Source organism: Macadamia integrifolia, chromosome 4, assembly GCF_013358625.1.
Source record: "Macadamia integrifolia cultivar HAES 741 chromosome 4, SCU_Mint_v3, whole genome shotgun sequence".
Taxonomy (NCBI): domain Eukaryota; kingdom Viridiplantae; phylum Streptophyta; class Magnoliopsida; order Proteales; family Proteaceae; genus Macadamia; species Macadamia integrifolia.
The window spans coordinates 9,991,695-10,006,465 of NC_056560.1; the positions used below are offsets into that span (position 1 = coordinate 9,991,695).

The 14,771-nt window shown below is 37.3% G+C and overlaps 2 protein-coding genes across 6 annotated transcripts in view; one reads left to right on the forward strand and one right to left on the reverse strand.

The window, feature by feature from the left end:
- Positions 1 to 5,652, forward strand: part of LOC122076630 (methyl-CpG-binding domain-containing protein 9-like) — a 33,873-nt gene extending 28,221 nt beyond the window's left edge. For 2 of the 4 annotated variants that reach the window (XM_042642038.1, XM_042642037.1), the window contains one exon: positions 1,286 to 3,165. In XM_042642038.1, the coding sequence (XP_042497972.1) occupies positions 1,286 to 1,528 (243 nt within the window). In that variant the 3' untranslated portion in view covers positions 1,529 to 3,165. Of the gene's footprint in view, positions 1 to 1,285; positions 3,166 to 5,179 lie in introns of those variants that run through there. The other 2 variants (XR_006139547.1, XR_006139546.1) reach the window with 2 other exon arrangements.
- Positions 5,653 to 6,837: 1,185 nt separating this feature from the next.
- Positions 6,838 to 9,190, reverse strand: LOC122076631 (homeobox-leucine zipper protein HAT5-like). 2 transcript variants are annotated; one of them, XM_042642040.1, is made up of 4 exons: positions 8,554 to 9,190; positions 8,117 to 8,250; positions 7,645 to 7,884; positions 6,838 to 7,452 (listed from the first exon to the last, which is right to left on the reverse strand). In XM_042642040.1, the coding sequence occupies exons 1-4, from the start codon at positions 8,633 to 8,635 to the stop codon at positions 7,051 to 7,053; spliced, it is 858 nt and encodes a 285-aa protein (XP_042497974.1). In that variant the 5' UTR covers positions 8,636 to 9,190; the 3' UTR covers positions 6,838 to 7,050. The 2 variants fall into 2 exon arrangements, with proteins under 2 accessions (XP_042497974.1, XP_042497973.1); XM_042642039.1 differs by having other exon boundaries at positions 8,117 to 8,253.
- Between the last annotated feature and the right edge of the window lie 5,581 nt (positions 9,191 to 14,771).

A 14,771-nucleotide genomic window follows, 5' to 3' on the forward strand; every position in this document is an offset into this window, starting at 1 on the left:
TGCTTTATTTTGATAGATAACGAAGGGAGTCAAGGGATTCTGTTGCTATAAACCAGTAAGCATGTAGAACAAAAACATCAATTATGACAACAACAAAGGAAGAAAGCTGCTGATAAGATACAAGCCATTCAACTATTCAAATTCATTTATTTTTAACCCAATTTCATCCATGTCTTTTTTCGCTACTCCTCCCCGGGACATTTTCAGCCATTCCCTTGCTATAGTTCCTCAAATCTATGCCATATCACTTACTGGTGCATTTGGTAGCCTCTGCTGGACATGTGCAGACCGTCACCTGCAATTTTCCCCTTGCATTCAGCTTCATTATTTCTCATGCATGGGCTGCCATATAGGACATTTCTTGCATTAATCTCTGTGTCTACTCCTAGAAGTACCTGTGGTTAGCAAGTATCAGTATGAATTCTGGCTTAAATTGAAAAATTCACTCTTAATTTTAAAGAATTTGCTTATGTAGAATGGTAAATATCTTTGTGCTATAAGAGGAAACGAGAAAAAACCAACAAATAATAAACAAAGTATATGATAGATATAATATAGGCATATTTGTTAACAAAATCAAAGCAATAAACTGAGAACTTAATAGCAGATAATTAAGAAACAGAATTATATAGCATACAACTAAGTATGATTCCATGTATCGCATGTGCTTCATAATCTTGTACTCAAACCAATAATATAGAATTAGAATCAATTTCATATAATATAGAAAACAAAAACACCATACAATATGGTGTCTGCCTAGGCCACAAGGTAGGCAAGGCATAGGTGACACCCAGGCGATCAAAGCGTTCACCTTTACTACATCAAATCAGGCATGTTATCGCCTTGGACCCTTAAACTGTGCCTGGACGCCTAGGAGGTGCCTTGAAAGCTCTGATAAGGAGGACGCCTGAGTGCACATGTAGGTTGGTCCCATCATCAAATTCTCCCCTAGGAGATCTATTAAGTCAGGAACAACCTTGATTGCGACTATTGGTGCTTCTCATCAATATTTGTCACTTCTTTTGGTCCAGTGGAATTTTTTGAATTAGATAGTCATAGAGATGACTTTTGACCAGGATATGTGTTAGGCGGGTCCATTAAGTTTTGGCTCTGATCCTTGCTTGTGAGTCACTGGCTGTACTGAATGGTTATAGTGCTTTGGTTTTAGATTTCCCCACAAAGATTTGAGGTCCCTGAACAATGTATTTTCCGTCTTACTTTTTCCGGATTTGTTCAATTCCGGGAGAATTTTCTGGATGATTTTGCCTTTTCCCTCTTTCAGATGGTTCAGGCGACAACAATATTTGAGGAGATGATCAAGACGGAGTACTTGAGGAATGAATGGTGGTATTGGTCATCACTCTCAGCTGCAGCCAAGACCTCTACTGTCTCCTCCCTTGCCCTCCACATATATACACTGGATTCTGCCATTGTATACCAGAAGGCTCTTCTAAATTTGGATCTGGCAGACAATCCAAAACCTAGCAGTAAGCCAGGCAAGAAAAGGAAAGATGTAGAGGATTGATGCAAAAATCATGCATCTCTATTTTGGGAGATGTCAGGTCAAACTAATCTCAGTAGCAGTGAGGTGACAGCTGGCCCCAGCCGCCTGTAAAATTTAAATTGTTCTTCTCACCTCAATGTTGGCGTGTGCTCTGTCAAATCGATATCAAAGGGAAAAAGATGGAAGCTGGGGACCACTGCTCATGCAGTTATGCTGCCACCTCTTTTTGTATATATAGATCATTCTGACTTGCTAACATGGATGTTGGATTTGGGGGGAATGCCCATTAAATTAGATATATGGAGAGTTGGAGGTGAAAGAGTATTATGAGAAAGAAGGCTTCAGATGTCAAACTAGCTCCCACTGTGGGGATGCTCTGATATTGTTCACTTCAGGGGAGAGAAATGAACATGCAATTACTCACAAAAGCAAGATCCACATCCACATACAAAGGTACCAATGTAAAAAAGAAGATGAAGAAGAGCAGGTGTAGTTGAATATATTTCATTCTTTAATATCTTTTGCCTTCACTTCTTGCTATCATTTGCACTCACAGTTTCTCCTTCGGTGTTTTGCTAACTATTGTTCCATCCACGCCTGAGAATGGAGGTTTGGTGGACGCGGTTTTACTGGTAAGTCAAATTCATTTTTCCTTTTCTATTGGTATGCAGTTGACAGGCATCCAGGTCCTAGTCATGCCTCTGTTGTTCTGTGTTGATATACATTGTTGTGGTCCTTAATTAACAGCTCGAGCTTTTGGGATGAGTGGTCGTTACATGGTATGAGAGGCAGGAGGTAGGGTGTTCAATCCCAGGTAAGTGCGAGGGGTTTGTTTAATAAGTTGTTGTGCCCCTTCGGTGCCATGTGATGGCGTTACACGCAAAGCCGTGCATGTGTTTGAGGGCCTACATGTAGGGTGAGGTGGTGTTGTGTTTTGATATTCATTGTTGTGCCCCATACTAAACAGCTCGAGCTTTTGGGATAAGCGGTTGCAACACATTCATTGTCAGTGCATAGGATATACTCTTTCCCCAGAGTTCAATTAGAAATTTCTAGCAATATCATACAGCACACTCAGAGTGCACAGACATGTCTCTGCAAAGCCTGGTTCTAGTTTGCTTTTCTTATTGTGGTCTTACCAGTGGTCATATACTGATTGGGAAGTCTAGACTGCCTTCAGACTTAAAAGGATGAGGAAGCAGGAAGTTTTTACATTGTTGTGACAAAGGAAAGGTTGCTTTTGCATGTTTTAGTACTTCTGGATTTCAACACTGGTTGTATCTTTCTCTTCAAACACAGAACCAGAAACAATGGCGGTTCACTTGGTGCAGCTTACACCTGATCCTGGATGAAACCCCCCTCCCTTTGTGGGACAGTGACAGTGACAGTGACAGTGCCTGAAGGTAAGGCAGTTGGAATTCACTGCGGTTCCTATATTTTTCTTTTTCTTACCTCCATTTGCATGTAATTTCCTTTGACATTGGACCTACATGACCACCACTGGTCTGGTGCAATATGTGCAGATTTCATCCTCATTGTGTTCACCTAGGCTTCCACACAATAGAATTGGCCATAATATAAGGGTGCAAATGAGTTCGATATACTGACAATTGTTAAATAATCAGCGGTTAACTCTTATGACCTTGATCTGAGATCCATATAGACCAGCTTTCCTTGGTTTTATTTTTTTCCTTCTGAGAAGTTTGTGACATTTTCAATCTTCAAATTAACCAATGATCTACTTTGATACATAATAAGTTGTGAATTGTGAGAAAGTCATTTGAGGTGGCATGGACATATGCAATGGAGACCTTTGAATGATGTCCAGATTGAAGGAGCTAAAACAGCCAAGAGCAGGCCTAAAATGTCTCTAGGAGTAATCACGAAAGACATGCATAGCTTAGGACTAGTAACAAGTGTGGCTTTGAATAAAGCTGATCGTAGAAAAGGGATCCATGTAGTCAATCCCATTTAGTTGGGATTAAGGCTGAGTTGAGATGAGTAGTATTGGCATTGCCACTGTCCTAGGTACACTGGATTTAGAGATGGTGGCTAACAAAATCCCTTGGTCCCTTTGGCTATTAGCCTCACTACAGTTATATGGAAGTGGAAGAAACCCATCTATTACATTTTGGATTACTTCTGTTCATCTTGTATGTAACGTAGTATAATAGTTGAATTGAAAATTATTCTTAAAAAAATATTTTATTAAAAATGCAAGGCCTAGTGGTTATAGCAAACCTATCCATATTTAATTGACATTGAAACAACATGAGAGATGTTATGGGCTGTGCTTGGAAGGGGTTTTCTGGACCCTGATGTCCAATAAATTCCTCCCCAGGACATCTCCAAGAATTGTTTCATTTCTGTGGTCTGATATATTCGTCTTTTGGGAAGACTTATATTATATTATAATTCATGTGGGTTGATTTATTCATCTTCCAGAGGGATGCACAGGGTTTTTTTTTTTTTTTTTTGGAGAACAGTAGGGGGGGGGAGGGGTGGGAAGATATGCTTTTCTCTTCTAAAAGGCCTCCTGGCTTGATGATATTTGGCACCGTAGAAAGTTAGAATATTACTAATATGCTACCGCTAATACTACTACCACAGTTCCTACAGTTGGTGGCAAGTAGCCTTATATCCTTCAATTGATAATTAAGGATGTAGATCCATTGTTTCATTGTTAAAATCGTACATTTCTATGAGGTTTTATTTCCGATATATATATATATATATATATATATAAATACGCTCAAAGTTAAGGTTTTATTATGTTTTAAATTTTGTTTCACCTGATAACATGTAAATTGCTGCTTGGTTGAGGAACCCCATAGCAGTGTAAGACTTGTTGGACTATGCTTATGTGCAACACCCCCCCCCCTCGCCTCTTTTACCATCTCCCAGAGGAGAAACTAAAGCACGTGCATTTTTGCATGATCCTACCAGTATGAAAAGCAAAATAACTCTCTTTCTAGTTCCACTTCACTTGCATATTGGAATTCAGGGCTTATATCCATTGAATGAAAATAAAATTATATGCTTTTGATGCAAGTGGTTGAGCTAGCCCCTGGTGCCATTTATTACTCACCTTTAGATACTAACTTTAACTGGGATTGAACCACAGTTCCTCGAACAGGTGATGCTCCATTTACTCTTAAGCTTCTATTTTGCTTGCTTCAATGAATAGACAGACAAAAAGGTTCTGAAACTATTTTTGCACATTTAGAGTAATTGCACAATATGATGGGAGGCCAATTCTTCTAGCATGTTAATTATGTCATTCCCATAGATATTGAGACTGTTGGGAGTTACGAGTGTAGCTGTCCAGAGGCAGAAATATCTCTTCCCCCCCTCCCCCCCAAAATGAAATGGAATTTTTTTTTATTATTTATGTGCATCATTTGTTGCCATATTAGTCTGCTCAGGAAATTGAAATCTTGATGTTGGAAAAGCCATCTAAAGCAGGAGTTGGTTAAAACTATATTAGTAGAAGAAATAGTTTCCTTTTGAAATCACCACTACCATTGTTCTGTCCATTTGGTATTGGCAATGGGTCATCCAAGTCTGAAGTTGGTACCAATTCCAGTGACGTGGTACATGCAACCCTGTATTACTTTGAAAAATTCTTGGATATGCTAATTTCTGGGGTTTGCCACATTTTGCCCCTTGCAGGAAGATTTCATGGTAGATTTCCAAAGCCCTTTTTGCGGTGGTTTGATTCATTCATGTAACAGAGCTTAAGAAGAGAATCTGTTGGAGGATTTGAATTTGGTTACTTAAATTCTAGAATAGGGGGGATGAGGAAATTTCCTTAGATCAGACCTACTTCCATATTCTCTCTTGTAACCGCTTTCTGTCTCCTGTTTTGTTCAACTTTCGTCTTGTTAACGTGGTGACGTCAATTGCAATGGTAAGGTTGCATCAGAGCAAAATATGGTTGAAGCAGGATTAAGGTTGTATACATTATGACCGTCCCTAGATTTTGTAGTGGTGGGAGTCTTGTGCAGGATGGTATATCTTTCTTTTATTTTATTTATTTATTTATTTATTTCAAGGTGGCGACGTGGGTGTAGAGTCGCATCATATCAAGTGATGAAGAATTCATAGGCCTTTTAAATTAAAAGAAAATTTCCTGTTTTTCGCCCCTTATAGTTATTAATCTTTGAATGATAAGTTGGAGAAAGGATTTACTATATTGTATATTTTCACCAACTGCTGACGACCTGAGTGTCGAACTTACGTGAAGTAAGATGCAACTATTACGTCTGTGAATTGAGTTCCATGCCGTCCAGCCCTTTCCATCGAATATTTTATTATTTATTTTGTGAGGAATTAGCTAACAACCTCACGTTTGCTCTTAGGGAAAAGTTGCCATGTCCCCCTCGAACGTCAGTTTTATCATGTTGTCTCATTGAAAGGGCGCTAAAATAACTGTTGAACACTCACTCATTCTCTCTCTCTCTCTCTCTCTCTCTCTCTCTCTCTCTCGAATAAAAGAGAGAGAGAGAACAACTGTTTTTGGTGACATCTCTTGTAAGGTGATGGGGCCAAAGGCAGATACACTTCTCTTTTTGGGGCCATAGTGGATATAAGATATATATCACTTCTCTCTCCTCGGGTGAGGAGGTGGGGGGGTGTCATCTGTCAAGCTTCGTTACCACCCTTTTAATTTGTTCCTACTTTTTGGTTTTTTCTTCAATTATCAAAAGAAGGAAAAGAAAAAAATCAAAAGGAATTCTTGTAATGAACCCTGGTCCCCGTTCCACCTCCAATTACAAAGAAGATAAAGGGAGAAAAAGCCATTTTGCTGGTCCCGAGCCACTCCATTTTTTCTTGGCTTCTTCCATGTCCATTCTCCCATTCCAATCTCTCCCATGAGACGTGGGGGCCGTGACCTTCTCTCTCTCTCCGTTTTTTATTTTAAATCAGCCTCTATCTGTATGGGATGAGCGTGAATTCCATTTAGTTATACAATTTACTTTTAGAATCATTGTTTTAGTAACCTATTCCTTCTTGACTTTGATGATTGTTGATCATTTAGCTGACTACTGACCCAACAACAACCCACATTCAACTACTTCAGAATCCGGACCAGAAGAATAGTGTTATCAGTGTCTTGGACAAGATTTTTGGTTTTATCCAAGATAAGCCAAAAGACATCTAGATTAGAAGATCTTTAATGCTAATTGCCACAGATCAGATCACGGCGGCCAACCTATCTCATCTCTATTGATGATACCACAAATGTTTATAGCCTGGAAACTTATTTAACAATGTTTTGTGGGTTGGGAGCTTGGCTCCAAATAGGTAATTAAAAATGAAACAAACACTATTTTCAAAAACTATTTATTATACTTCACTTGCAGATCTAGGATCAAAACATAGCAAAACACATCCCTAAACTTCGAGTTCTTACTTATTATAAAGGGTGAACTTTTCATATTCCCCTTAACGGCTTAACCCCTACCCCTGTTTTATACAGGAGACGATATTTTTACACAGAGAGAACACAGATAGCAGAAGAGGAAGGGATTAAGTTATTCTTAAGACCACACCCACCAGCCCAAGGAGTCGGCAGCCTCTTGGGGCTGGTGGTCAGCGGTGGCAAAGACACCGGAGAAGTAGGTTCCACCATTATCACTACCGTCGTCTTCCTCCAATTTGACCCCATCAACAGGCCCACCGCCGGCTATGCAGCTATGATTGTATTCGTCATCAGGAAAGTAGGAATCGCCGCTGTCTACAAGTTGTAGACCACCGTCCTCGACGTCCACCACAGCACTTCCTCCACTACCTGAGCTCAGCCGGTCCTCCACCTTCACGCTTATCTGAACCATTCCTTCCTCACCCGAACCACCTCCATCTGGTTCGACGGGATTCTGACCCGATTCCACTTCCGTTCCTATAGCTTCCTTGGTCTGTAGTTTCTCAGTCAAGGACACCAACTGCGTCCGTGCATCGAAATTGATTTCAAAGCCAGAGTAATCAAAGATCGGAAAAGTATGTTCATCTACGATTAATGAAATTAGAGGGAATCTCTCAAAAGATTTCAATCTGTTCTTGAGGATAATTAAAGATTTCAGGGTAGTTGCAGGAGAGAAAAAGTAGAGATATTAGCTGGGGAAGTGAGAATATACCTCGGCTTTGAGTTTCTCCTTCTCTTTAAGGATGGAATCGTAATTGGAGAGGAGGGACTCGTAAGAAGACTTGAGGACATCATAATCTCTCTCAAGCTGTTTAGTCTTCCAACGAGCCCTTCGATTCTGGAACCACACGGCAACCTGCCTCGGCTGAAGGCCTAGCTTCTTGGCAAGCTGGGTCTTCCTCTCAGGCTCTAGCTTGTTCTCCGCTTCAAAGCTCTTCTCCAAGAGGAGAACCTGTCCATTGATAAACACCAGAGCAGCTAGATAATAAACAATCTGATTAAAATATAGGAATGGAACTCTTTCATGAAAGATGAAAATGAAGAATTGATGCTCTTATGATTAGTTCAATATGAATTTGAATTTGTGAATATGCCAAATATATCTTGGAGGGAATTTTAATTTTTTTCAGGGTCCGACACGTAACGGATCCAGCATCAACTGGATTGGTTCCGGGCCCTTTTACCTGCTCAGGGCTGAGGCGGCGTTTCTTTTCCGGCTGTTGTTCGTCGTAAAACTCTTCATCCATCAGTTCTTCCGGTGAGGTGAAGAAGGGGCGCCTCTTCGTGGTTTCCTCCATGTTCAGCAGTGATCTCGGTCCTGCTATGATTCATGCTACACATGTATCAGCTACAAATTTTAAAAAATTTCAATAGAGCAAAAACCCGTTTGAGAATTGGTATTAGTAAGTTGGCACCAACTAAGCGATTAGAATTTAATGAATAACGACAGCAGATCTTGATTGAGAAGAAATGGACTGGTCCAACTCCTGTTTCGACTGAACAATGGATGAATAAAATGAGAACAGGGAAGAAAAAAGCTGAAGAAGTAGTATTTTTAATAATGAAATAGTATGAAAAGAAAGAAGAAGATGAAGAGAGCGTTTCAACTTTCAAGTCTCACCTCGAAAGTTGGAATCTGGGTTCCCAAGGAGCAACGTGTTCCCATGGCAGGAGGCATGGAAGAAGAGACGACCGGAATCCATACAGAGAAGTTCTACTGATACTCTCTGTGCGTCACTGTGTCGTCAGATCGTCGGCGCGAGGTTTCTCGTCGTCCGCCGGCGATGGAAAGCAGAAAATGAGCAGTAGAGAACGGATCTACAACCCACCACCCTACTCAAACATCACACTAGAGAAGATGTTTGATTTCAGCAGTAGAAATCTTGGTTTTGTTATAGCTGGTTTGGTATTAAAAGATCATAATCTTGTGGCGAAAGAAGCTACTACTCCACAGCAACCTCGTCGGAGTCTCCAATGGACATATACAAAATCCCATCACGCGTACAATATTCCCCAGCTCCGCCGATTTTCACCACCCTCACCACCCAGAAACAAAAACAAAAATCAGTATATATGTATATGGGTCTCGCTAAGGTTCAATCGGAGAGAAGCAAAGAAGGGTTGAAGAAGAAGGAGAGAAGCTTTCGATTCTGAGATCGAAAGCGCTTTTGGGGAGTTTTTTTTTTTTTTTTTTCCTCCTTCCGGTGTTTGCTAAACCGGTCACAGATACTCGCCGGCCAACTCACTAAGGTTCTTATCGCAGTAAAGTTGAAAGAAGTGGGACGGCCGCCTTTTATAGGATCAAAGTACCCAATTGACCTTAATACCCTTTACATGATTTTCTCTTCATAAAAGGGATTTTTTCTGGCATTATATTATTTTTTATTTTATTTTTTTCTAACATGTAAGAAGAAAAAGACTCTCTTGAACATGAGGTGTAGGTAATACCTCCTTATATGACATTTTTTTTTTTTTTTTTTTTTTGAAGATGAAGAATATCATCTTCTTTGTATTTTCCACACCTAGACACATGGTGAAGTGGGGGTGAGGGTAGGGAGACTCATGTGTATAGGTGCGCAGAACACAAGCGAATATTGAAGCGAATATCATTCTCTTAATTTTTTTCGCTCTTTTGAAGAATAAATAAAAAATACATAGATGAATAAATGTTGCCTACAGTTTATGTTTAAAAAACCCTTTCCTTAAGTAATATTTACTAACTTTTATTGTAGGAGACTGATGCAGAGGAAAGAGGGAAGAGGTGGTCCTTAGCCATTGGATAACTTTATGTGAGTTCAGTATTTAACTTAAAATTAATAGCCTTATATGGTGTCCTAGTAGCTCTACCAAAATATGATTTAATGTAAATATGAATATCTATTTCATAAAATATCTTAAAAATATTAAATAAATCTTTCATAAAGATTTCATTTTTTACAAACCAAATCAAACACAAATATTTATTCAGTCGAGTCAGGTTGAATTGGCCATGTTTCTAGAAAGAGAAAAAAAATTTACAGTGATAATTCCATATCGTTCATACAAGGAACCCTATATTTACTTGGGGTTGTCCAGATGGTTAGGATGAATTGGGGAATGTGTGAATAGGAGCACGGTCCTAGGTTCAATTTTCTATCTATACATCTATGATTTAAGTGGAGATCTTGGTGATGGGTTGTTATGCTAATCTCCTTGAAGATTAATCGAGGTGTGCGTAAACTAACCCAGACATCTTGGTTAACCTTAAAAAAAAAAAATTCAAGGAACCCTATAGATCTTAGATTAGCCAGTGTAAAAATTCTATTCTCATGATGACATCAGTTATATTTATGCTTCCAGAGTGTGAATATTCTTGCATTTTATTGGATAAAGGTTGAGAGTTGAGAGTCTCGAGACTGAGGAAATTCTTTCTCTCTCTCTCTAAGATGGAAGATCCAAAAGAAAGAATAAAAAGGAAAGTAGTACCTTAATCTTCCAGATGAAAGGAATTGAATAAAGTTTATGGGCCCCTTTTTTTTTGGGGGGGTGTAGAAGGATCCCTTTTTTGTTTGATGATATGTTTATTCCTGCCCTGCTGTCGACACATTTTATATGTTAAAATTTGAATAGAGATAAGAGAAGAATCCAGTTTCTTTCTTTTATGGATTCGTAGCAAACTAAATTTGAAGAACTAGTAATAATTTAGGAAATACATATATATGTAGTAGGAACAATTTCAATTGGGAAAAATGAATAGTGACTGACAATGGATTAGGGTTTTAGTATAAGATATCGACATTGGTATTGATCATTGCTGATATAATTTTGATATAGATTAGCCTTATGAATAATGTAAGTTTTTTTTTTTTGGGGGGGGGGGCGGGTGGTGGGGTGTGGAGGTTAATCTACACAATGCTTGGTTACGTTGAATTATCACCATCTATGTGGCATAACATAGACAAAATATTTTCTTAAAAAATTACAAAACACTATTAAGTTGTTGATGTAAGCATAAAATCTGGAGAACCCCAAATGGAGCTGTGGATGACCTGTGGAGTGAATGACAAGAAATTTTGTTTACCAAAATAAAGAATGATAAAATTGTTCACACTGGACAAAGATTTATGCCCACCTCTGGTTGTATAATATAGCCTTTTATGAATCAAAGGGTATTATGATCATTAAAATCAAAATCTAGAACTGAATGAATTATTCTTGTGATGCTTTTGCCCTTATTTTGAATGTGACACCTAGAGTAATCCATGCAATGTGCATTTCATTTTATCCGACCTCTTCACATACAGATTATCTATGCCAATGTGGGAGAATATGTTGGTACACTTGACAATATGGAAAACCTTTTTCCTTTCATAGAATAACTGGGAAATATTTCTATCTACACATGCGAATGTGGAGTATCCATTGAGATAAAAAAAAAAAAAAAAACGCTGTGTAGTGGAATCCACTCACACCTATAAAATGTGAGTCCCTGATGACCATGAGGTGAATTTCCTCCTTGTTCACATATATTTTGTATTTCCCTTGCACCCAAGCAATCATACGAGCAACTAGGGGTGTTATTTTCAGGCTGCACCAACAAACTCGACGAGTGAATAAAATTTAAACTGAAATTATAAATTACTAAATGGTCTAGTTATAGATTTAAGATATGTAATTTTTTATTAATCAATCAATGTAACCTGATTAACCCAATATATGATTTAAATATTTAATTTTTTTTAATCAATTGCTTTTGAAAAGTTTTAAAATATGTAATTTTTCATTAATCGGATATCAATCTTTAATAATCAGCATAGGTCATGGTTTTAGGATTGATTACATAAATGGTTCGTTGGTTTTTAGATTTTCAAGTTCCAATAAAGACCCAACTAAAACCGACTGGTTAACACCCCTAAACTACAACATTGTTGTATAATGATTTCAAAACCCTAGTAGAGTTATACGGAATTTTTATCTATCTCTTTTATCTTATGTGTATTAGATAAGACTACTCTTATTTAATTTGACTGCATTATATCATAGTAAAAAAATTCTATTATAATTCATAAGACCATTAGTCTCCTTTAAAAAAAAGCAACTTCATATAGTGACAATCTTAAATGTAACCAACCATGGTTACACATAGTTATGCTCTTCAAAAATACCCACTAGATATTCTATGCCACCAGTTAAACGGTGGCCCACATAGACGTCAGAGAGCAATAGTAACCGTTGATGAAATGTGGAAGAAGATTCTTTCTATGTGGCGCAAAGCTATTGGCCTGGCCACTTCCGTCGGTGCAAAAAAAAAAATGAAAATAATTTTTTTTTTTACAGAAATTTTTTTTAGAGAGATCAAGTTATCACTTGGGGGAGGAAGCACATAGAAGTGGGACCCACAGAATATAAGCTTTTCCATGTAGTGGGAAATAAAGAAATCAAAAGCATGTAATAATTTTTTTTCCTCTTTTTAATAAAAAAATTAATTGGTATCTTACATACATATAGTCATATATATATATATATCTGTTTTGGAGTCAACTAAGTACACAACCCTTTAACTAAATAGGAAGAATGTACTAAATATTAGTAAAAAATCAGAAACTCCCACAACTTAAACTCTTTATTTAAACAAAAGATTAAGATGTTTTTGACTTTAGGAAGCCTAACCTGTTCTTCAATTGGTTAAAATGGATACTATTGATCCCCTTGATTTGATCTAATGCCAAACATGTCCTTATTAATATGGATTCTCAAATCAAATTGGATTAGACTATTTTGCCCTCAAATTTGGAGAAAAATTAAAGTATTGAACTAAAATTCATATTGATCCTTACTCCAAAAAAAAAAAAAAATCATATTGATCATCCTTTATTACTTGCACAACATCCTTCGAACAAGAATGAATCTAGAAATATTCATAAAGAATATCAACTTAGAATATTAGGGACAATTGAGTGGCTCATTTGGTTAAGCGCCTATCATGTGGTAGTAGGCTTGCGACTTAATCTCGAATTCAAGTCTTCCCCCACATTCGCAATGATTTATGGTTATTACTGTCAATACTTTGGAGTCCACCACCATGCCAACCCTTGACTGCCTTCTTTGGGACACCATCCTAGTGGCGTACGAGCCCTTGTAAAAATTATAAAAAAAAAAAAATCTGGTCAAAAACACTAGAAACGACAAGAAAATACAAAAACTTTTCTTTTTTTTTCTTCTAATAAACATACATATTATTTTTTTTTTTTTTTTTCTTTCCTTTTCTTTTCTTCTTCTCTTGGCTATCAACAAATACAGCCTAATATCGCGGGCTCTCTTGTCATACACTGACACCCATTGAAAGGGACATTTTCCTCTCTAGCGTATATAATGTCAATTAATATATGAGGCTAGTATATATATCTCCCCTGTAATCCAATTATCAATAATTTTACGTAAAAATAAATAAGATGATTATTAAGATTCTGAAATCGACGAATGAAGGTAATTTTTAATCCTCCAAAGTCAGTGTATTACTGCAGTAGGCCTTTAAATCAAGAGAAATATGGTTTCCTATCTGGCTACTCTTCATGTGTTAGACAGTTGTCGACCACTAAGAGATTATCTATGAATAACAATATAAATAATTAATAATGATCTTAATCAAAAATAAAATTCCATTCCCGAGAGGAAAATGGGTCTCCTTTGTTCCCAACAGAGGATGTAAATACACTAAGAATCATTTGAAAGGTTAGAAGATGTCACCTATTATTCTGGAGAAAGGGTATCTCATCTTTATCTCCTAAATATTATCTCCCACTCAATTCATGGAATCCAGGAAACAACTCTTAACTTTCAGGGTCCCTCTTTTTTTTTTTCTTTTTCTTTTTTTTCCCCATTTTTTATAATTACCCTATAGATTGTAAGCATACTATGATATTAAGCTGTCTAAAGAGAAACATGAATATGTTTCAAGTAGCTTTTGATCTTCTCTTTTCTTCTTCTTCATAGCTTACAAAGAGCATTAGAGGTATTAGAAGTATTAGATGTGAGATTATAAACATATGATACTAAGTTGCCTCCTTGGTTCCTTGGTCAATCAAAGTCAAGGGGTGAGGATTTACTGTGAGCTAGTGTCGGTACAATAGGGTAAGCAATACTTCCATCCTCTCTCGTATTCTTATTATTATTATTTTTTATCGTTAATTAGGTTTTCTTGAAAGTTGTCACCCAAATAAGGGTCTAGAACCCATAAATATTATTGAATTAGACTTATGGACTTCCAAATCAATTTTTTTTTTTTTTAAGATAATATATTCAACGGAAAAAAAAAAAGGCAAAAGGAAAGAAAAGATTTGGTGGAGTTGGAACCTTTCTTAGAAAGGTGGTTTTGAATGTGAGAAGTGGGCATGGACAGATGGACAGAAATAGATACAACTATAGGGTGGTAGCTTTTGGTTTTTCCTTTTTCCTTCACTAACAAGGTAAACAGAATACTTGGTGGTGGTATCTTCTGACCAGCTAGAGATGCATTTGGAATATTTATTTCTTTCATTCTCCATTGATGAATATTTTAACTTTTAAAGAAAGGTGGGAAATTGAAGCGAAGGAGAGGCCTGGAGCGTGTTTACTCTTGATGTTGTGGTGGAATTAATGCCAATATGGAGCATCACTATCACCTGATCAAAACTTGACAGGAAAAAAAAAAAAAAAAACTTCTGAGATAGCAGATACGTTTTGGGTTTGTGGGTATATCTCCGTGGCTGAAGAATGTTATTAGATGAAAATGATGAAGCTGATAAAGTAGAACCACAAGGTAGTGCTCTTTTCTTTCTTTCTTTTTATAAATGCGAATACGAATACTGTGACCATGTCAAA

Bases quoted from the DNA above. Each gene is read 5' to 3' on its own strand.
- LOC122076631 (XM_042642039.1), bottom strand. From the start codon at position 8,635: ATGGATTCCGGTCGTCTCTTCTTCCATGCCTCCTGCCATGGGAACACG. The intron at 7,885-8,116 runs GTAAAAGGGCCC...ATCAATGGACAG, and splicing joins GCCGCCTCAGCCCTGAGCAG to GTTCTCCTCTTGGAGAAGAG. The intron at 7,453-7,644 runs GTATATTCTCAC...GCACGGACGCAG, and splicing joins AGGAGAAACTCAAAGCCGAG to TTGGTGTCCTTGACTGAGAA.